The sequence below is a fragment of the Hirundo rustica genome, chromosome 9 (assembly GCF_015227805.2).
Source record: "Hirundo rustica isolate bHirRus1 chromosome 9, bHirRus1.pri.v3, whole genome shotgun sequence".
In the NCBI taxonomy this organism is placed as follows: Eukaryota; Metazoa; Chordata; class Aves; order Passeriformes; family Hirundinidae; genus Hirundo; species Hirundo rustica.
This window is the reverse complement of record NC_053458.1, coordinates 11,924,676-11,947,748: the sequence shown is the minus strand read 5'-3', so window position 1 is coordinate 11,947,748 and position 23,073 is coordinate 11,924,676. Positions and strand designations below refer to the sequence as shown.

The 23,073-nt window shown below is 39.8% G+C and overlaps 2 protein-coding genes across 13 annotated transcripts in view; one reads left to right on the top strand and one right to left on the bottom strand.

The window, feature by feature from the left end:
- FUBP1 (far upstream element binding protein 1) overlaps positions 1-9,720 on the top strand; it is a 33,990-nt gene extending 24,270 nt beyond the window's left edge. For all 5 annotated transcript variants that reach the window (XM_040072392.2, XM_040072393.2, XM_040072391.1 and 2 more), the window contains one exon: positions 8,915-9,720. In XM_040072392.2, the coding sequence (XP_039928326.1) occupies positions 8,915-8,932 (18 nt within the window). In that variant the 3' untranslated portion in view covers positions 8,933-9,720. The remainder of the gene's footprint in view (positions 1-8,914) is intronic.
- NEXN (nexilin F-actin binding protein) lies at positions 252-22,746 on the bottom strand. Of its 8 annotated transcripts, none has more exons than XM_040072382.2 (14): positions 22,714-22,746; positions 15,416-15,497; positions 14,168-14,359; positions 13,946-14,027; positions 13,715-13,863; positions 12,266-12,307; positions 10,951-11,145; positions 10,698-10,871; positions 8,205-8,390; positions 4,087-4,287; positions 2,567-2,788; positions 1,387-1,572; positions 672-1,029; positions 252-564 (listed from the first exon to the last, which is right to left on the bottom strand). In XM_040072382.2, the coding sequence occupies exons 2-14, from the start codon at positions 15,440-15,442 to the stop codon at positions 551-553; spliced, it is 2,028 nt and encodes a 675-aa protein (XP_039928316.1). In that variant the 5' UTR covers positions 15,443-15,497; positions 22,714-22,746; the 3' UTR covers positions 252-550. The 8 variants fall into 8 exon arrangements, with proteins under 8 accessions (XP_039928316.1, XP_039928317.1, XP_039928315.1 ...); XM_040072383.1 differs by having other exon boundaries at positions 15,416-15,493; positions 22,714-22,732; XM_040072381.2 differs by lacking the exon at positions 22,714-22,746 and adding an exon at positions 22,185-22,257.
- Positions 22,747-23,073: the final 327 nt, after the last annotated feature.

Sequence of the window (23,073 nt, the reverse complement as noted above, 5' to 3'; positions counted from 1 at the left end):
GAGGTTATCAGCTGCATAGTTTGATCAGAACATTTTCAAGGCAAGCCCATTTTGAAACAAAAGTTAAGTGCCTTGAAACAATGCTGAGCAGTTAAGTCATCTTTTATTCTTTAAAAGTAGTACACTTGGGTTTTTGAAAATCAACAGTAATTTTTTTGCCAGTTTTGCCAGTGCCTTTGGGACAAAATAGAACAGCTTAAATATTCAGTGCTCATGCAAGATACACCAATAGATTTACACTATTACACAAGTTTCCAGATCGTGTATTCAGCTTTATTCTGTTACACAGAGTTGGTCTTCAGATGCTGGAGCACTTTGATAATTCAGATTTTTCTTTCAGTTGATCTTTCATACATTGATTTTTTTATTCTTAGCCTTTGATACTAGTTTTTACATTGAGTAGGGAACTCTCACAATTTCAAGGGTATTTTCTTATGTGGTGCAGGAATGACTAATGCACATCCTTGCTTGCTTTAGTTGGCCCCATCAGAGAAAGAGATGATGCAGTAAGGAAGTTGAGGGGAAGAAAGATTCCAGCTAAAGTAGAGCATTAGTAGTCATCAGCTAGAAAACAGAAAAAGGGTTAAGAGAGACAGAAGTTAGATTTTCATAACAGGAAAGATGCAAGAAGAATATCTGAGATTTAAGCAAGTTAAAATGCTAGCTCTTACTTTCAATGGTGAGAATACAGGTGCTAGCAGCTGAGCCTCTGTTGTTGACTGCTTTACACATATATTCCCCTTCATCTTCCGGGAAGGTTTCTGGCAAGTAAAGGCAGTAGGTTTCTCCTCTTTCAATATATTGATAGTCCTCAGAGTCCTGCAACATTTCCCCTTCAAACCACCATGTAACTTCAGGTTTTGGTTCTCCAGTAATTCTAACTGTAAATCTCACTGGCTCGCCATCAACAACTGATGTGTTTTTCAGTGACTTCTTGAACCAGGGAGCTCCAGATCGAGCTTGATCCTCATCTTCACAAGTAGAACCATTAATAATGCTTCCCTCTTCCTCTTCTTCCTCTTCCCTTTTCTGTTTTAAAATAAGTTGATTTAAAACATTTAAAGCTATTACTATGACTGCTACTGATACGTGTTTGATTACAAGTTACTGTGTTTCTGAGAAGGGGAAATTGTACATCTGTCCTCAGTACATAACAATGCACCCAATCTAGATATGCCACAGGCAGTAAAATGCATTTTAATGAGGCTGGATTGCTGGTGTAAAACACAGGCATGAATGTCAAAATTCCATTTTATATTACTGCAGCAATTCCTAGCACCTACTGGAAGTAAAACATTCCTTTTGTATCTGGTAGTGTTGCCTGCAGTGGTAATTAGAAGCTAAGTTAAATGACACAACTGGAGAATGTTATTTTGCAATTTATACCTTCTGTAATGCTGCATCAATTTCTTTTTGTTCAAACTGCATGCGTAGTAATTTTTGTTCCTCAATCCTCCTCTGCTCCTCTTCTTCTCTGGCTCTTGCCATTTGCTCAAAACGAGCCTTCATGTTTACTTTGTGAGTAAATGGAGCCTCAGATTTCATGGCTGGTGTCACATCTACATCATCATCCTTGGGAAATGATAAAAAACAGGGCTTAAAGATTATGTATTACCTTAGACATACAGTAAATAAGCATGTTAGTAAAACTAGTTTTGTGTTCCCAGAGGTATTTTTAATTGAACAAAGCCACGCAGAGACCTGGGGTTTTTTTCAGAGGTTTGTTTGAGTGTAGGGCAGGTCTCATAATAGTTCATCCCAAGGATAGGACAAGATTTTTGCAAAAGTAATTTCAAAAGTGATAGGTAAAAAATATTCCTAAAGTTTCAGAAGAATAGAAGTTGAGCACTTCGTGGCAACTGTAAATCCTCAGTGACTGGAATTTTGTGCTGTGATGTTAGCGTGGGTTCAACCCCTACAATAGTTGATCTTAAGAAAACAATGAGTGTCAGTCATTTAAAGCTCACAAATATGACAGGATTTGAGCTGATGCTGAAGTGAGTCCTGTGGAGAAAAGCCAGAATGAGTGTGAGATCAGGCTTAGTATTGTTAGAATTTTACATTTTGTAACTGAAGTTCAGACTGAGCTTATGTAGATAAATAGGCACCCTCTTCTGCTCTACCCAAAGGAGTGAGTATACCTGACAGAGACTTGATGTTCAAATGGTATTGTTTGGATTTGGTAATTGAATTTTTTTTATTCAATTCATGTAGTGGAGAATGGAGAGTTAGGGAGGAGAAGCAGTTTGAGTGATGATTAATAGATAATTCTCAGGTAGGGATGTTTTAAGCCCTCAGACTGGCAGGTTTCAGGTTAAAATGCTGAATTGTAGGGCTTTGAGCAGAAATGCAGAACTGCTTGACCAAATCACTGATAATAAACTGGTGCTGTTTCTTTAAGGGATGCTGAAGTGTGATGTCCTTAAACATCCAAAGGAGAGAATAGGAAAGAAGGGAAAACAATTGTGGAAACAGCAAAATTTGATTAAAGCAGCAGTGTTTTCCATTCCTGGATCATTAGTGTGCTGGTTAAGTAGATCATTAACACACACAGAATGCAACTTACCTCTTGAAATTTTTCAGCTTCCCTTTCTCTTATTTCTTCATCCATTGCTCTCCTCTTTGCTCGCTCTTCTTCAATCTTCTTCTGTATTTCTTCTTGAGACAGTTGTCCTATTTTTTCAAACTTGCTTTTTAAGTTCTTTGCCTGAATAGAACCGCTTCTTTTTAGCTTTATCAACTCTTCATACTCTTTGCTTAGCTCAAAAGTTTCAGACTCTTCTTCCAGCTGTTCAGAAATTACAGAATGTGTAAGATGGAAAATGCCCTCATTATTTTTACTACCCGTTCTCCCCCCAGATGGTATAATTCAATACATTACAGTTCTCTTAGTTACTTGAAATCAGTAGAGACCTTTCCCCTGTAATTTTTTTTCCTTGCTATCTCATGAAGAATGCATTTATATCATAACTAGATACAGATTTTAAAATACCTTGCCTTGAATATGCCATTTGTTCAAGGGTTGCTATCAATAAAATGCCCTTCATGAACTCGGGAAACCAGACACAGACCAATACAAAAAACTTACTATCCCGGGTCCAGAATTCACCTCTACTTGCTTGCGATATGATATGAAGTAATCCTCTAAAATACAGCTGTTTTGTTTAAAAAAATACTGCCTCTTTTTTTTTTTTTTCAGTAAAAAGTAAATGACATTTCAGGATGTCATGGCTGGAAAAGAAAGGGCAGTTGTGGATCTTGTAGTCAAACCACATCTGTAATTACTGGTATTTTTCTCCCTCCTTTTATGACCTCTGGCTGATTGTAAAGATGTACATGCAATTTAGCTGGATGTCCCTGCCTCCCAGCTTCCCCAGGATTAGTTGAGAACATCACAAGCTAGAGCCTTTACTACTTGCTCAAGCTTTGCAACTAAAATAATAAAATAATAAATCAATGTCATTCTCTAGCATTGAAAAGGAAGTAATAAAGAATTGCCGCCCACAGCCAAACAAGTTTAAAGTTCATGAATGTGATGTTTTAAGCATTTGGGATGTAATGCAGATTTTGTGTGTTATTTTTAAAATGGACTGTGACAATCTTCAAACCCTTGATACACCAATTAGGAGTTGAGCCCACTGTATTTTTCTCACTAGGTAGCAGAGTGTTTCTCTGAGGAAAAGCAAGAATTTTGCGCTTTCCTACTTGTGTTTTTATATTGTCTTTTGGGAACTAGATGTTTCTGTTCTCCCAGTATTCATAAGCATTATCTAATCATTTCAGTAATAGTCCAGAATTTTCAGAAATTACTGCAAAACCAAATTACAAATTTGTAACTGTACTTACTTCTAAGGTGGCAAGGGATAAATACATTTTCCTGATAAATTAATGATAAAAATGTCATTATACACCATGTTTTAAAAGTAGGGTTTTCTATTTTTCTTTCACATAATATTGAATGTATTAGCTTATAATTTCTTTTGAAGGATTTTTTCTTTCCCATCTTAAACTTTAAAATTTTAGTAATGAAGTGATATATTTTATTTTTAATCAGAGCATGCTTAACATATAGTTTGATGTACAAACCTCTCCCATTTCTTGTCTCAGCTGTTGAAATTCTTGCCTTTCCATTTCCAACTTTTGCCTACGCTCTTCTTCTGTGCGCCTCTTTTCTTCTTCCATTTTTTGTCTCAGCAGCTCCTCAAAATTAATTTCCAGTTTACCAGGTACGAGAGATTCTTGAGAAAAGGTTTTAAACATTTCTGGTGATTCATCATCCAGCACCTGCTGGAAATTCGAAGCATTAATTACATCTGTGATGAAATCACAGCGTTGTTCAGATGCTTCTGGTATATAAAGATAAGTGACTGCTTTGTCACTTCTGCCCCAGCACAGAAGGTGCACTGTGCCATGTGGGTATTCCTCTAATGGTGTGTGAGGGAGTGGTTTGGGGATTTGTATTTGACTTTAGTTACAGCACTAAACTTTTATCATGAAGATCAGGTGGTTTTCTAAAATGCAGTATTTTCCCTCTGTGGGGGAGGCTGCCCTCTAAATGCACCTTTAGGACCTGAAGCAGTTCATTCTTGTTTACTTCAGGCAAAGTGTTTGTGTTTAAGTGTCATTGCTCTTAATGCTGAAGTACATTTATCTGTAATCTTAAGCAATCTGAATTATATTCATGTTCTAAAGTAGTATTAGTATTCCCAGTAAGGATAATTGAACAGAACATTCAGAAGCAGCTCTTCTTTGTGCACAATTTGTTTATGCTAAGTTATGTGGCCAGTTTATTGGTTTATACAGTGACCAGCAAGGGTTTCCTCTTTCCCTGCCCTTGTCTGGCTTCAGAGTAGGTTTAGGCTTGGTTGGCATTAGGAGCTGCTGGCCTATCTTTTAAAGTAACCCGTAAGACAGTAGGGCCTAGAAAGGCAGTTTACATTATTTCCAAAGCAGGAAGTGCAAGAACTATTATTCTATCAGACTGAATGTGTTAAAATGCTAAAATACGAAGCTGAACAATACAAAAGCAGCCAGTTGTGACAGTGAATTATGCAGGAATGTTAATGTAAATTTGTGACAAAATTTACATGAATGTATGTGCATGTAACTATATGAACTTACTAACAGAGATTGTCTCACTAGGAATATTCTGTAGGTAAAGGTGAGGTGAGGTCAGGCACTGATCAGGTACTGACCTGGGGGTGATGTGGCTTTTGGCACTGTTTAATCAGCACAGCTTTGAAAAGCTGCCTGGCAAACATGGGAGAGCTCAATGTGCCCTAAGTTGTAGCATTCCCAACAGCGGTAATCAGTCAAATGATTAAAAGAATTAAAGGAGCAACATTTCTATTTGAGAAAGTGCTCTATCTTTATAAAGGGACAGAAGACATTTCTGTAAGAGCCTTTGGCACTACTTCTATTTATTGCTGTTTACTGCCATTGTAACCCACACCTTGCTCTGCTCTGGGTGTCATCTTGGTTCACACCACCGTCTTGGCCTACTTTGCCCATATCTTTATTTGCCACAGCTCTTTCAGTAGTTTTTTGGGCCAGTCCCACTCAAATTCTGCTATTCACTATAGATTTTACTCAGGTTTTTCTTCTAAGCTTGCAATTAGACTTCAGCACCATTCCTTCCATTATTCGTTTTGTGTAATATGAGCGTATTTGTTGAAATTGTGTTATAGAGAAGTGAACTCAAAACCCAAAGCTGTGAACTCTTACCTATAGTGAAAACAATGCCCCATAGTTTTTAGAGGTTGCTCATAACTAAATTCGCAAAGAAACATAAATCATCTTGCTGGTGATGCATTAGTTCATAAGCTCATCGCTTCCAGACACCAAACCGAAGTGACCACGAGAAGCATTAATTCAGAATTTGCCCGCAAGAGTTCAATAGCTGTGCATGTGAGCAATCACTAGCAGTCCTCTCTGTTTCTGACTTCCTAAGTTAGTGAAAAGACCGTGAGCCACCTTCTCCCTGGTTAAAAACTCCAAAGATTTAGCTGAGTTGTGTTATGTACAAAACTTCTGTGGTTAGTTCAGTAAATATTTTAAAATATGAAATTAGGCCATAGGTTTTTTTCTGCAAAGTGGAAATGGTTGGTTATGAGAAACATTCCTGTAACAATCATGGTTTGCAGCACAGTCAACAAGTATTCAGGGGGCAAATGGAAAGATTTTTTTCTTAATTTGTGCTAAGACTGTTTTTGCAGTCTCTACTAAAAAAAGATTGATGGGGGTGAAAGATAACTGCTTCAGCGTAGAAGTGATCACACTGATGCTGGGGAGCCTGGAAATAGCACAAGGAAATGTGAAACAGATCCAAAAGGAGGTGGCATGTGTGTTTTCCAGCCACAACACATTTCTCTGTGTGTATACTTCAAAAACGAAATTAAAATGAATGAACATTAAATAGTTCCTGGAATAATAGTTTCGTGTTCATTTTCACTGCCTTTGAAAGAGAGGACTATTATATTTTTAAACATTATAGGACAAATCTTCATTGCTGCTACATTTTGTCGCTGTGAAAAATAAGGAAAACAGAGGGTTATATTCTGTTACAAGTGGTAGGAAATGTACTCATATTCAGGATGCTACTTAACAGAAAACTTTCAAGTATATAAATGCTGAAAATACATTTCAGTAATTTTTTTAATTACAGACCATTTTCACTGTCTGTAGGTAGAGCAGTCACAGGCTCTGTGCTGCATCTGGTGGATTAAACCCTGTTTATCAATGAGTCTTTTCTTGTCTGGTCACTTGAGTTTAGGTTCTTGCTACGCTGAGGCCCAAAAAAGAGTTTCTCAAGAAAGCAGGAAAAAAACAGTGCTTTCTGTGCTTCTTTTCGTTCTCCACTGCCTTTTCATAAAAACTGTAGTGGCAAAAGTCTCCAGTGTCTTTTTTTTTGTTGTTGGTTTGAGGGTATTTTTAAGTGGCTTTCACTTCTGTTTTCTTTCTTTGGAGATACGGACAGACACTATTTTTCAGTACAGTAACAAAAATAAATTCACATTATAGCTTCTCTCGGTAGTCTTTCAGCATAGGTCTTGTCTTTGGCCCAGTTTCCAGGCAGAGGGAGCCCTGCCAGCAGTATCAGTACTCACGCAAAATTTTCATTTCTCTCCCAGGTATTGCTTTGAGTGATCAGGAGAATGTTACTGGGCACGCAAATAGTCTTTCCCAGTCCAACCACACAGGATGTAGGAAGATGCTACCAGCTGCCTGGGTTATTCCACAGTTCTAGACTGGCAGGTCCTACTCTCCCTTTTGAAAAAAAACCACTACTTCATTCTAGTTTATATTTGTGTCATTTAATGCTGCATTTCCTGATATCCACCAATAAGTAACTGGTTTATTCCCAAGAGCCTGTTGAATCTTGGAGTGGTTGGAATAAGTATGAAGACCACACTTAAAAGCTCTGTGGATGCTGCTTTTTTTTTTTTTTTTTTTAATGTAAATAATAGTTGCCAGTTTCTGAAAATGGGCATCTTTCTGTGCTTTCAGGTAGTGTTTGTCAGTCCTAAGCCCCTGAAAATTTGTCTCCAGTATAATCCTAATTCAAATTTTGGAAGTCCTTGCATATGATAGAAATCTGTATTTGGCAAGTGAAGATACTATTACAAAGTGTTCTAATGGTAAACACCACAAGTGATACTTTGTTTTTCTCTGAACAAGCGTTAAGACCACCAAGTAGTTCAGCCTTTTAATTTTTCCTCCCTAAAGAGCCACAGTTGACAGGAAGATTTCATACTTGCAGTGAGCATTTTTCTACTATGCCATTATTTGTGCTTTAGTAGTAAAAGATGATTGGTGGATACTCTGGTAGGGAAATAAACTTAGAGCTGTAAAAGAAATTGCTCTTCCCAAAAAAAAAACCCAAAACAACAAACCCTCCCTGTGGAAACATTTTGCTTCCCAAATATGTTGCATCTAGCAGCCGCTGTTTATAATACCTGGTTTTGACTAAATTTTCTGAAATCCTCTTTAGGCTGGCTGTGAGGAGGGGATTGTTCTCTGATGATTTTTGGTAAATGAACTTGACTAGTTTACCCCATTACCTTCTAATAAATAGTAAGGTGAACTAAATGATGAAGGAGTTGAAGCATATATTCCTAACTTTAAATAAAGGTTTTTCCCAGAGTTTGTTTCCAGCTTGAGATTTAGATGAAAATTAAATTCTGTGCTAGACAAAAATACCATACCATGTTCTTCCTTGCTTCAGCGAATGCTCTTTTCTCCTCTTCTATGCGTCGTCGTGCATCCTCTTCTGCTTTCCTCTTTTCCTCTTCTCTCCTTTGTCTTTCTATCTCCTCAAAACTGAGTCTGAGTTTACCAGGGCGGAATTCTTTGACAGCATTGTCAGATTCTTCATCACCACCTTCATTTATCTTAAGGGAATAGGGAGAGGAGAATGTAGAAAGCACTTACTCGAACAAAAAATATTCTTTATGGTAAATAAATACTCTGTTCCTTTCTGATCTTTTATAAATACTGTTTTCTCCTTGGGGAAAAAATGCATCAAGAGTTAGGTTCCTGTGGGAAACATTTTAATCTTTGTTTTAGCCAGGGGAGCAAGAAGAGAAATTTTCAGTATCCTATGCATAGCTTTTATAATTTTTAAAAATCTGTCGAGTGTGTAATTCAAAGAACAATGTGTTATCAGGAAGAGGCTGAACAGTTAAGTACATACTTTATGGTCTCATTGTTGGATCATTTTCTATAAATCACTCTCTATTCTCTTCATTTACATCATTTTCATAGATGTTTATACCGTCAAGTCTTTTTGTTTGTATGGAAATCGCTTTCATCTGTGCACCAGTTAAAGAAATGCTGTACAGTCTTATAGCAAAACTGAATCACTTAGCATTTTGCTATTATTCCAGACTGAGATTTTTGTTTCTTTCCTTTTTAGACATTTAATCATCACTGAAGAAAAGGAATTGAGATACTCTGATCTCTTCACTATAGCTTCTTTCCAGTGAACACTCAGCTGCTAAGAGAAGCCTGTGGTTTGCAAGCTGCAATCAAGATCCCCTTTCAGAGGACATCCCAGAGTACTTTATCTGTTAATGGAGGAAGTGGACAGGGAGCTGAGAGTACTGATAATCCCAATCTCTATACTGTGAGCAGCCCTGGGACTGGTATGTGGGGTAGCCCATTAAGGGAATTAGAGAAATCTTTTATTTGAAATTTGTAAGGGGGGAAAAAATTACAGAATTGAAGGAAATTAACTGGTGAGTTCTTAAGAGAAATGTTTACTTCAGATTTTGACAACCACTGGTCAGCAGGTACAACTTCATGTTAGAACGTTTCTTTTGATCTGGAGAATTTGTAAATTATTTCATATTACTCGATAAATAAATACATAAGCGTAAGGAAGAGAGATGTGAACTAATCTTACAGCTAGAACCTTCAGTTTCTTCACTCTTCTCCTTCACTAGAAGCCCTTGCACAACCCCAAACAAAAAAGAAAAAAGTGCATTCTTGACATAATGGCAAAGTTATTGGTGTGAAACAACAGTGAGTTATTGGAGGTGGAGATGAAGAAGTAAACTACAATTTGGCTAGCTGCCTAAACTTAGAACTCTCTCAATATGGACCAGTTGGGAATTTGTGTGTTTCAGCTTTCTAGGAGTTCTGTGTTGGTGGTTTTGTTTAAGTTTGTTTCTGTAGAATATAAATGTCTTGAATGTTTTTGAAATAAAATCAAAATAGTGATCTAGAGTTGTTTTTCCAAGACTGTTCATGCATAATTATACTCTGTTAAAGCTAGCAAATTCCTATAAATATTATTTTCCAAGTTTTTATGCAAGATTAAAATCTCATTTCTTGTTAAATCTTCTTTGTATGTGAATTTTTTATATGAATTAAGAAAGTCATAGTGATCATGACTACAGGGGAAAAGTATTCAAATACAGAACTTTAAAAATGCTATTGGAAATGGGGTATGGAAAAATAAGGAAATACAGAACTAAACTATCTGGTTATCTTAGGGCAATACTAAGTGTATGATTCCTTCATTATGATCAAAGAACGAACTATAGTGAGGTCTGTCTATAGCTGATTTAATGTAACTCTGACTTATCATAAAGAACAGATATGGAGGTGGTTTTCCAAGTAATACAGAACAGGATCTGTGAGCTGCATTTCTGACAATTTAGGGGACTTCATCTAGTAATTTGTAGTATGATGTTGTTTATGTCAGTATACACGAAAGAGCTGATTTGCCCCCCCCCCCCCCTTTTTTTTTGCCTTTCATCATAAGAAGAGAGCTCTAATTGATGTATATTTCTATCACATTTCTATCACAACTAAGTATGGGGATGAGAAATAGCATTCTGTTACTATGGAATGTTTGCATCAAAACCTTGCTGCAGAACCATCTGCAGCACTACTTCAGAAGAAAACAGCCATTCATCTTCTTGAAGGCTTACAGTGTAGATAGAGGATCTACTGAGCTGCTGGCAAAATCAAAACACCTGTATTTGTTAGGTTTACTGAAAGAATGTCTAAAGCATTATGCCAGTGTGGTTACTGAGTTATAACAAAGGTCAGAAATGTCTTTCAAAAACCCATTTGCAGACTCTCAACAGCTTGAAAAAAAGGAATAAGAAGGAAGAAGAATCACATACAGGAAAAGAATGTAAAAGCAGTGTGCAAAATTCTGTACCAACACGAACCAAACGTGTACTTACCATTCGCTGCCTGGCTTCCTCAAAGGCACGTTTTTCCTCTTCCAAACGCTGCCTTGCTTCTTCCTCTGCTTGCCGCCTTTGATTCTCCTGTCTTTGTCTTTCCAGTTCTTCAAATGTGACTTTCAGCTTACCAGGAGACAGAGGCCCTTGAGTTTCACTGTCTTCATTTTCACCCTTTGTAAGAAAAATGAAACAGTTGTATCTTAAGCCAATAAATATCTGTTACATAGGTATTTTTGGATGACTGGCTTACCTTGACAAATGAAAGGCACTTGGGTTCCTTAAGGAATTGGTTTTGTTCCTCATATTTTAGCTTCATTTCTTCATCCTGTGTCTGTCTGTCTTCTGCTCTCTCCTTTCCTGTGTTCTCAGAGATTATTTTCATCTTCCCAGATGTCCTGGTACTTTTGACAGGCACTACTGTAACTAGCAGTGAATCATCCCCTTCCTGTCCAAAAATACATTTATTGTATTTTCATGAAACTTGACTTCTAGATAGACTCATTTCTTAATGAACTGCTCTTTTAACCTCTGTGCACCAAAGCTTCCAAAGTATTTACTTGTATTGAATATTACCCACAAGAATAAATCCACCTGCCTATGGCAGTCACTAGTTTTCTTCTAATATCTGAAGAGTATCAAGACTGAATTATGTTATAAATGCAATGGCTGGCAAACTCCTTAATTTCTTTATAGATTTTCACTAACTGTTAGCCATGAAAACTCAAGATTTGGGAAAGAACAGGTGTAATTTTGAATACACACCAATTGTAACCACACTCTACTTCCAGTTTTACATTTATATAAATGATAATAAACTGCAGCTGGAATAAGCCAATAGCTCAACACAGAAAGATGTAATTTCTAATATGTAATTTGTCAGGTACAAGACTTGTTTTTTGAAGGATGGTGCTGGGTCAACTCTTATTTTTACAACTTATTTGTCAAAATATAATTTACCAATATTTTTCTCCCTTGTCGAATAAGTTAAAACTGATTAATTTGTGGGTTTAGTTTTTTCTTTCCAAAACTGTAGTAGGAGTGTGATTTTCTTCTGTTAGTGAAAGACAATTGGACCTTTGGATCCAGCTTTTTGAAATGAAACATTTATTTATATGACTTACATTCAAAACCCATATGGTATATTAGTAAAAAAAAAATAAAAAAGTTAACTTGAGTGAGGTGTTCAAACATCTGTATATTGTCACAATCCCCCTTTAATTTCAAGTTTAAGGCAAAGAGCTTTTAAGATAATTCTTTGCAAAGCCAGAGGACTTAAAAGAATCATTCTCAAGATACATAAAAGAATTCTGGAGGCTTTGAATATTTACATTTTCGATGTTTTTAACTAACCACAAAGTATTCATAGTCCAGGCTCTGTTTCAGACTTTAATATTGATTTCAAGTACAGGGATAGTTCCATATACGTTAAAAATTCATTAGCTCCTTGGTTGAACTTTAATTATGTATTTGTGTGCTGTTTTCTAAGTTTTCCCAACCCAAATTACAATAATAAAACAAAGTGAATAAAAATGTAGGTGAACATTTCTTGAAAAAAATCTGATTACCTCAGCTGCTGATTCAGTTCCCGTATTGTTAAAGTCATCAATCTATTAAATGAGAATTTCATATGATTACATTAATTTGGCTCTTTGCCTTAGAGTTGCAAACATAGAACTGGAAATTCTTTTTGTATCAGTGATATGTATGTAGCACATAAAGTCACGGAGATGGTAATGACCGAAGCTCTGTTGGAATACTTCAGATAGGTCAGCTTGTCAAGGAAGAGGCAACAAGACATAAAACATCCCAAACAACATCTGCTAAAGCGTTCTCAACACAGTGCTGAACCAAGAACTGTACTTGAGATGTCCATTCTTCATTTAAACATTCCAGAATTGCATTTAAAAAAAAAATCTAAAGCAAAGTCAGATTATTTCTGATTCAAGTGACACACTCTTTCCCTGAACTGAAAAAAGCCTGATGCTAAAAGGCCTAAAGCCTGCTGGCTTCCTATGGTAAGCCTATGTTATGCCCTAAAATGAACATGCTTTTTAAAATTCTACATCTATGTACTTCTGTCTTGAAGGGTAGATTAAATATATGCTAGATACAATGCCAATTAAAAGTGCAGTTTTAACAATGTTGCAAGTTCTACTAGAAAAGACAATCCAAAAATTACTTCTCCTATAGCACTACCTTTCATTTCTTACAACAAATTCAAACTTAAATTAAGCACTGCTATCATTTGGTTGAATAGAAAATTACATATGTTTTTAGTCTCATTTAAATATTTACTCTCACTGCAGTATTTGCAGCTCTGAAGAAAACTTGCAAAAGGAATTAAGTTTGATATCCCTTCACAAAACTCTACAAAAGACCGAGTTTGCTTTATTGGCATCAACAAAAGTTGGAGTCTGTTCATGTATGTGTGTGTGTGTATATATATGTATGTATGTATACATATGTATATGTATTTATATATATGTATGCAATGATGATTCACAAAATGGCAAAGGAATAAAACATGACCTGGATCTTCATGATTCAATATTTTTACTGCTTTCATGTTGTCTCATTTTTTCCTACCACTGGCATTCTCTTACTACTTCTTGATCGCCTTAGTTCGTGTATCACTGAACTCTAACCATCAACTTGCAAGCAAAGGTTTTCTAAAGTAAGAGTTGATAAAAATATAAGAAACTTTTTCAATACAAGAAGCATTTTCAAATTAGTTTAGTAAACTCGTATGCATATGACACCAAAATTTGTGCTTGGTTCCTACCAGGTTTATACCTGCCCTGTTTCATCTGCAACTCAACTTCAGAGCTTACAAGAAAATTGTTACTGTAAAGAAATGAAGACTCTGAACATTATATCTCACTTCCACCCCACTGAGCATCTCCCATGTAAATTGCTACTATGAGAAATCTTTCTGATCAATACAAAACATTTTTGGTGTTTATTGCTTACATCCTTACAGTTACATCCTGATTGTTGTGATAAGGTGAACGTACCTCCTGTGCCTTTTTTGCCAGTTCTCTTTGTATTTTTCTTTTCTCGATCATATCTTGTTCAATTCTGCGCTTTCTTTCTTCTTCCGTTCTTTTTCTTTCTTCTTCTTGCCTTTGCTTCTCCATTTCTGCAAACTTGCCTTTAACAGTTCCTGTGGACATGAAATGCACAGCTCAGCAGTTCCATCTAACACCCAGTGAATTCTGCAGCCTTTGAAGCTGAGCCTCTCTTACCTATGAGCTTTGGAACATAACCCTTTTCTGTTTTAGATAGTTTGGTGTCATCATCTTCATCAGATCCAAGCAGTTCTTTCATCTAGTTGATGAAACACAGAAATAAACTGTCTTTATAACTTAAATGAAATCCCAGTATTATTGTCTTAAAATCATGTGAATAGATTTTCAGATATAATATTAAATATCAATAAAACACAAAATATTAGCAAAGAAAATAACCTCCTGCTTTCTCCTGTTCCATTCTCTCTCTCTAACATATTGTTCTTTTCTTCTTTGCTTTTCATCTCTAGATCTCCTTTGATTTCTTTCTTCCCTTGCTTTCTGCATAGCTTCAAATTTATCCTTTACATCACCCTTGTGAAGCTTGGGCACATAGGACTTTTGGACGGGTTTAGATGAAGAAAGCAGAATCTTGGTGAAGATATAGAAGAAATGAAGATAAGAAAAAGAAAGATGAAACAGATAGACAGAAATATTCTGATAGATTGGATTAGAAAGAATGTAAGAACATAAAACAGAAGTGCAATTGAGATTATGAACTTTGTGCCAACGAGCCATCATCAGTTAAGCATCATTGTATTTGTTCATAAATAATTGTAAGTATTCAAATAACCAAAACAACATTCAGCATTTTATTAAACTATTAAAATAGATACATGTTTATATTGTTGCTTTCAATCTTAAGCAGTCACCAAAGATAACTCTCTGCCCCTAACATTTAAAAAGGATATAAAGACATAGATGCTTAATACAATATGTATGGGAGTTTTTCTGCAACACTTCAACCGCCATCTATAGTTTTTAAATAAACAGTAGTATTTCTTAATTTAAAACTTCCAGTACATTATATGCTTATTTTTTTAATATCTAAAGGAAGCCAGGAGCCCAGTGATTTTATGTTACGAAGTACAAAGATCGTTGGACTGTCAGGGCAATGATACAGCAAATGGACACTTCTTTGCCAATGATTACTCTCTGGGTGTCCAAACACCAAAGGTTCCCACTTTCAGTACTGTGAAGTTCTTTTTACAGTAATGCCAACAGGAATGTTCTCAATAAAGTAATACTGAGAAAAATGGCTAAAAACATGGCGTGTTTCATATTTTTCCCACCTTCACCAGAAGTTTTTGTTCCTGCTACTCAGTAAGTCTATGTAGAAATATTAGAAGTAGCCTAGTATATTTACATTTTAGAATCAGATGCAAATGTTGCCCAGAATTTTGCCACAACATTTAAACCTTCCTATTTTGTTGCATTTATTATGCTCCCCTCCTCCAAGTTTTTCTAATAAAAACATAATTCCATCAAATCTTAAGCTATTTAACAAGTCCCATTCCATTTTCTAAAACTAATGGCAATACCAGCAGACTTCCAGTATAAATATTACAAATATTTGTAATTATTACTTTAGCAAGCGTCAGTTGTTAATTATTACATTGCTTTGATTACTTTAAAATGAGTACATACCTCAGTTTTCTGTGCAATGTCATTCATGGTTACTGTATTGTGCTCTGCACCTGGTATGTTTAAGATGGCTTTCAGGTTCTACCTGAAAGAAACAGTTGTAGTTACATTTCTTTCTTTTCCTTTTAAATGATGCTTTAACCATCTTCCTGTAAATAAGTTTGCATAGGCTGAAATTGATGTATCACGATTTCACTTGGTCCTCTGGGGCTTTTGAAGACATGAATAGGTTCTAAGTATGCCGCAGTAATTAAAAGAACAAGCTTATGATTCACTATTCATGCTCATAACTCCTCTATATAGTCCTAGATATTGGGTTCTAATTTCCATTAAAAAAAAAACAACAAAACCAAACCCGAACAACTTGGAGCCAAGCTCTGGCTGCCCCGGCTGCTGTTGCCAAAGCGCAGCTGCCGGTGCTCGAGGCAGCCCCGGGGATGTCCCGCGGCTGAGGTGCGGGAGCTCCGCCGGAGCTGAGGCCAGGAGCGTCCCCGAGCCGCGGCTTCGCCTCTGCGCGGCCGCGGGGCCGAGCGGGGCTGGGGCAGCCCCTGGGCGTCACAGGGCCGGCTGCATCTCCGGCCCTTCACACGGCTACGAAGGGATGCTCTCCCTTCCCCTGGGGCTGTTCTCCAGGGAAAAGTAGCGCTAAAAACGGTGAAACGGGATGGGCAAGCCACATACAGATAAAGCATTTGTGTAATTTAGTTGCGTTCTGGAAATTGCATAGAATTTTTTATAAGAAGATTGTCAGAAAATTTAAAGTACACTGTATTTACTAGGAAACTAACAGAAAGTGCCTTTTTTTTTTCTTTTTTTTTTAAGCTTCAAGTCTATTGGAGCTTGTGGGAGGAAGGAAATAATGATGTGACTCCAGTGCTACTGCTGTCTGTATTGAATTGATCCTCTGAGACCCAGGAAAGCCTAAAAACTTTGTGTGCCAAATGTGGTGTGAATAAGGGGCTCAAAGATTTTAAGCAAAAAACACTGAAAAAGCAGCTTACCCCTGGAAGGGACTTCTCACCTGGTGGTTTAGAGGAGCTGAAGTCAGGGATTTTCATTATATGGAAAGTTAAGCTCTTATTTTTCAAATTCTCTAATTGCTAATTGCAAACAGATTATAAGCACAGAAATTTCTATGTAGTTTTAAAAATAATTAATATTAAGGGGTGTTTTCATGTAAACTCTTCAAAATACACCAACATCACCAATACTCACCAGCTGTGCTGTAGCTACACAGATGGAATGGGATTCTTAGAGATCTTGGGATGTTTTTCCCAATGAAAGAAGTCACAACATATGAAACGAACATTTAGCTACCAACGCTTGCCCTGATTTACAAATTCTAAACTCTTTAAATTTGGCTTCAATAGAGATGTTCTGGAGAGCACTTGGGTGCTCCCTTTCAACAATTTTGAATTGGAAGTCACACCACTCCCACCCCACTCCTTCACTTGTAGACTGATAGGAATCCCAGGCATTTCAGTTTCTCACTTGTGAACACATGAACATATGATCACTAAGTGGCAGTTCCTATTGAGATTGTTTCAGGTCAGCAATAACATGTTAGAATTGTGTGGAGTCTAGGAAGGCAGATAACTGCATCAGCATTCTGTAGTCTCAGGGTCCCTATGGCCTTTACCATCCATTTGTACACCACGCAGGATTTGCACGTCTCTGCAATCTTTAGCTGACTTCTATGCGTGTAAAACCTCCACTGGGATCAGTATAACCTTAAAACTACTTCAAATCTTTAAACTTCCTTATTTCTATAAGCAGGTCTTAGAGAAAGTTCTCTGCTCTGTTCTTTTGCTACTCTGCTCTTTCAGTGGCTCCTTCCCCTCTTGGGGCTGGCAACCTTTAGCCTGGTACTCACCATACAGCAGCTGACTCAAAGGTTTACTGCAGGAACCCATCAGAAAACAAAGGAGTGTCATGAACTGGTGCAACCCTTGCACTGAAGTAACCTGGGACACAGAGACCTTTTACCCTTGGCATGGGGCTGGAGCAGAGAAGACTCAAAGATAATCTGTCACAAGAAATTCCATTTCACCTCAACACCTCAAGGTAAGGTTCCCACTAGTCTTGACCACAGCAATGGATGGGGCTTCATCTTAAAATCATTTGGAAACTATTCCAAAGTCTGCTTTTTTATGTGCTATTAATTGTAAGAAGATGATGTTCATGAGTCAAGGCTTTGTCTTGAACCTTTTTGATAGCTCCGATTACCTGAACTTCTTGACAGTGCGATAACAAATCTGAAATTTTCCTTAAAAGTGCAAAGAAATTTCCTTTGCAAATTCCTGCTGTCTGAACTTCCAAGATAGTGCCAGTCCAACAGGTCATGGGCCTTCAAGATGGCAGATATGTTTCTGCCATTTGGAATATTGCCATATCTGCTATTACTTCAGGCTACTTTCCAGTTCATTGGCATCACTAATATGTTTGAAGGTTGGCCAGCTGGCTCTAAGGCATTTTGCCTCTGCAAGTCATCCTACCCCCGCCTCTGATGCTGAAAGATATTGATATAAAGCACCGGTGCACTGCTGAACATGATACCACCCATGTTTGCACTTCCATCCCTCTCCAAGGCCATTAAACCTTGAGCAGGACCGGCAGCTGGACCCTGCCCCGGGCACCCCTCAGGGCAGATGAGTCATTTCCAATAAAGACAATCAAAATATTTAAGATGAAAGCACTCCTTGAGTTTTGGGTTGGGTCTGTGAGGCAGTGACCAGGGCTTCAGAAACAACCACTGCTTCAGGAAGCTCCTTTGTATCTGCCTCGCCATCAGGAGAGGGTCACAGTCAATGAATGGTGCTGAGAAACCCAAGTGGCTACATCAGAAAGTCCTGACACCTCCAAGTCATCAAAGAACAGTGCAGCGCCTTCCTCACCTGCCAATAGCTTTGCAGAAGTATATGCAGTAATAGATTTTCCAGCCCAAGAAACCTTGACCTATAAATTCTCTTTTGAGATGAACTAGTTACATTAAATGGTGCATTTATATGTATGTAATCTTGTTTAGTATTTTCCCAGAGTTCATCTAATAAAAGCAATTCTTATTTTTTGAGGCAACATGAGATTGCCAGTTTAGTTGATTACTTCAGAAACTGTTTCTTCTATTACAAAGCTGTCCAATCCTAATATTGTCTCATCTTTTCTTTTATTTCCCAAGACCAACATGCCTCAGCAGAAGCTGTAAGAGCTTTTCATTGAAGCTTCCCATTCAAAAAAAGTCCCAGATGATAATTTCGAACATAACCATGATCAAAAGATGAGTTCAGCTTGTTACCCTTTGCTCAGTGAGTGATGACCCAGTCTCATCACTCCAGCATTCACCTGAAAATAGTGTCATTTTTTTTCTCACCATATTTTATCTTTCCTATGATTAAATGACGTATCCTTGATAAAGTTACTCTGGTATTATGAGTTTTATACTGCAGGATCCCTTTGAAAGGTCCACACCTCAAGAAAAATTTAACCTGCATCCAGTGATCAATGGTCCTACCTCTGGAATTGCAAGAAAAAGAAAATGCCATTTAACTTGACTGGCTGTAATGTAGAGAGGGATCTCTTATGTTCAAGTGAAAATGAAATACAAAACAAACAATGCATAAGAAACCAGGCAACAGATCAGAAATGTTCTTTAAAAAAATAAATTACTGTTTTCAAACATCTTACTCATTTACTCTAAATGGACAAGCAATCACCTCCAATATGCCTTGATCTGTTATGATCATAGCACTTTTTCAACTTTACATGTAGCCTCCCAAAAATCTTATTTTGGGGGGAAAAAAAAAAAAAAAAAAAAAAAAAAGTCAAAAAAAGAAAAAACCATTAAGGGGACACAGAAAGTTTAATGGTTCACAAGTCCTAAAATCCATCTCCCTAAATTTAATTAATTTCCATTCCTGAAAGCAGGTCAGAGTCCTCAATTGATGAAAAAAAGGTTGTGCAGCTTTAACCAGATTGAAAAATAAAAACCTTCCCATAAATAATAAAATTTGCTTTTTCTAAAAGAATTCTTGTTTTTCAAGGGCATGATAAACACCCTCACACGAGACACAAAAATTACCAGCATTTCCCTGAACACAACTCTTTACAATCGAAGTATGAAGTCAGGGCTTTAAAAGAAGGTCCAGTTCCTCAGTGATTTCTCCTTTCAGGAGGCCCCCTGCTCTCCTGCTGGGTACTGTGAGTTATAAATAAGCCCTCCATGGCACGGTCTAAGTTACGTTTACCATCTGTCTCCTCTTTGTGATCTACTTGCAGGGAAGACTCCATTATATAAGAAAACCAAACTGTGAGAGCTGGAAACTCACTGCTTGCAGCCAAAGCACCAAGCAGAGGCAAACACAGTCTGCAGCCTTGAAATATTTAACAAAATATTAAACAGAACTGGACAGAGGAGGGGAAATGTCATCATTTATGTCCTCCCTGTAACAGGTCTGGAATGACACTACCAGTTGTTGTACCAAATTACAGATACTGAAATAGATACTAAAATTATCGTGCATAGAAGATCCTGAGCTGGCATCGACCGTCAGCTCCACTGAAGCCAGTGAGTTATGACAATTAATACCAGCTGTCTAAACTTCACATTTTGTATAAATACAAAATGCAAAAACTACTTCCACTCACTTGTGTTTCCTTCATTAAGCCTTTATAATCAAAGACCAGAATGCTTACCAACAAGTGACCCAGGTAGTTTTTCATACACAATCTTTTCCTCAGTCTTTGAATTTATCACACTTCAACATTTATTGAGAGCCCTATTTTTTTGTAGAATACTCCTAGCAGATAGGGTGCTACATATTATATTATACATATTATATATATGTATATACATATTATATTATATATATGTATATATATGTATTATATATATTATATATATTACATATTATAAAGGATGCCTATGTTTCATACAGCTATGAACACTTCTAATGCAACAGTGCCATTCAGCTCAACTATCAAAAAACATAATCACTCTTCTCTGTTGATTCCTTACTCTCTTCTACTATTATGAAGTACGTAGGCTCCAGAGCATAGTGGGGGTTCAGAGACTGCTCTGGTAATGGGGAAGTCCTGCTGGGATCTTCTGGCCCATGATTTCATGTTCCATGGTATCTGCTGATCCTAATGGAAGTGGCAGTAAATTGTGAACTGAGGTCCCCAAGACAAAAAAACCAGGACATTCTGCCCCACGCCACAGTTCCTCCAGTGCCCGCTGTGTCGGCAGCTGAAGATGACCCGTGTGCTCTGTTGACTTCACTGACAGAATTTCGGAGACCAAGGTAATGCAAGGACCGGCCGTGAGGCGCCATTGCAACTTGTACCCTCCCCACTGACATTACACAGTCTTTCTGCCTCTTCTCCAAAACACCCTTGGCCAGCTCAGACTGAAGCAGGGTGGTCACCCACAGTGGTCACGGCCTGAGCTCTGCCTCTGCACAAAGGAGATGTCTCCAGAGCTTCCTTGAGACGCTGCTGCCTCCCCTTGAGGAGCCCCTGGTGGTGCTGATGCCTGTAAAAGCTGATCGTGTGAACCACCTTCACCTGACGGCACAGCAAGGGCCGCTTCCATTGCCTCCTGCCCTGCCCTGCCCTGCTCTCCCAGTGCCATGAGCTTTCCCTGATGCCTCCCCACAGCCAGCTTGACCATGGCATTGGTCCCTCTTAAAGAAATTTCAAAGCTGGGTAACCACATAAATGCTTGCCTGACTTCTTTCACTGAGAAAACAACTCATCTAATACATTCCAAATGCGGTCAGAGAATGTATTCCTTACTAATGCCTCAAACCATCTAACCCAGCTCTTGTATTTCACCAGACTGTGCTTTCCACATACACCAGAGACATTCTCGTTCTTCTGCATGCTCCTTAATTGACACACTTGGCCCTCCTATAAGACTAAACACAATTCATAATTTCATTTCATTGGACAATTTTAGGAGATCTGGTGTCTCTTAAGACCTGAGATCTAAGATTAAGAGTACTGTTTTCAACTATACCATTAATCGTTTGCTGATTAATTTTTGAAATTCTAACATGTTTCATTAAACCTGTTGGGTTTTTTATATACGTATATATCCGTTGACCTAAAAGAAGCCCTTATTTACCTAAAATAAAAGCAAATTTGCAAGCTGTCACAGAAACCAAACATTTTCTTCCACGCCACTCTGTTTTACAGCCATCGCTTCAGAGTGCAGCGGAACCAAAGGACGCATTCAGTATGCCCTCTCTGCTGAAGACCGCACCAACAAAACTGAACTCCTCCGCGTGTGGAGACACGCGGTTTCCCAAAATCGGGGATTTACGGCATTTTCAACTAACTTTTATAAACGGCACATCACCCACCGGGGGTCCCTCACGGCAGGGCGGGGCGGCCCTCCCGGGCTCGGCGTGCCCCGGGCCGCCTCAGCGGGGCCGGGCGGGCAGAGCCCCGCGCTCGGCAGCGGCTTCGGTTAAACGGCCGGGCCCCGCGCCCCGAGCGCCCCGGGGGAGCGTGGGGAGCGTGGGGAGCGGGCTGCGCTCGGCCCGGCCGCCGGCGGAGCGGAGCGGAGCGGGGCGGGGCGGCTCCCGGCGGCGAGAGGAGACGGGGCTCCCGCCGCGGGTCCGGCCGAGGGGCGCGGCGGGCAGCGGGCCGGGCGGGCAGCCCCAGCCCCGCCGCACGCCGGGGCAGCGGGGCCGCCGGCGGGGAGGGGAGGGGAGGGGAGCGGGCGGGGGTGCCCGAGCCGCGCTGTTCCCCGCGGCGGCGGAGCCGCTCTTACCTGTGCGCTGCCCGCGCTGCGGCTCGGGGCGCTCCGGCGGCGGGCGGGCTGCGCTGCCGAGCGCCCCTTGGCTGCGGCCGCCGCTCCGCCGCCGCAACTTTCCATAAAAGTCGCGACGCGCGCCCGACGCCCGCATTCCAGGCGAGCCCCGCGCCGCGGCAGCTGGCCCGGCCCGGCCCGGCTCGTCCCCGGCCCTGCGGCTCGTAGCGCCGTGCCCGGCCCCTCGCCCGCCGAGCGGGGGGGTAGCCGGCCGGCCCCCCCCCTCCCCGCGGGCAGCGGCCCGGCCAACAGGCTAATTTTGGGCTGGAAGCAGCCCCGAGTTATAAATAACCGGGGCGGAGAGGCCGCCGCACCGCCGCGCGTCCCTGGCCGTGCCGGCCCTGCCGCGGGGCAGCGGGGGCTCGGCGGGACGCACCGGGACCCACCGCCCGCAGCCTCCGCCCCGCCCGCGCTGGACCCGGGCGCCGCGGCTTTTCCCGGCCCGGCCCGGAGCTCCCCGGCACGGCAGCCCCGGGTCAGCCGCACTCACCGCCGCAGCAGCCCCGGCGCGCCGCTGCCCCCGGCCCCGCACGCAGGGAGCGCTCCGCTGCGCTGGCTCTGCCGGCCCGCGGGGTTTTATACCTACGGCGGTCCGGGCCCGGGTCGGTTAATGGCACATGGAGAGCGATCGACTAATAATAGTAATGTGACAGGTCGCTGATGGAGCGGGGAGGAATCTCCCTAGCGCCAGACCGCGAGAGGCAGAGCGGGGTGGCTCAAAGCAGCGCCTGTCGCTAGGATCTTCACGAAGCAGAGGCAGAAACGTGATTTTATTACATCTGAACACATTCCTTTTCCTGCTGAAAGATGACTTTTTCCCGACATGTTCGGTTGCAAGGTTTCCAGCGCA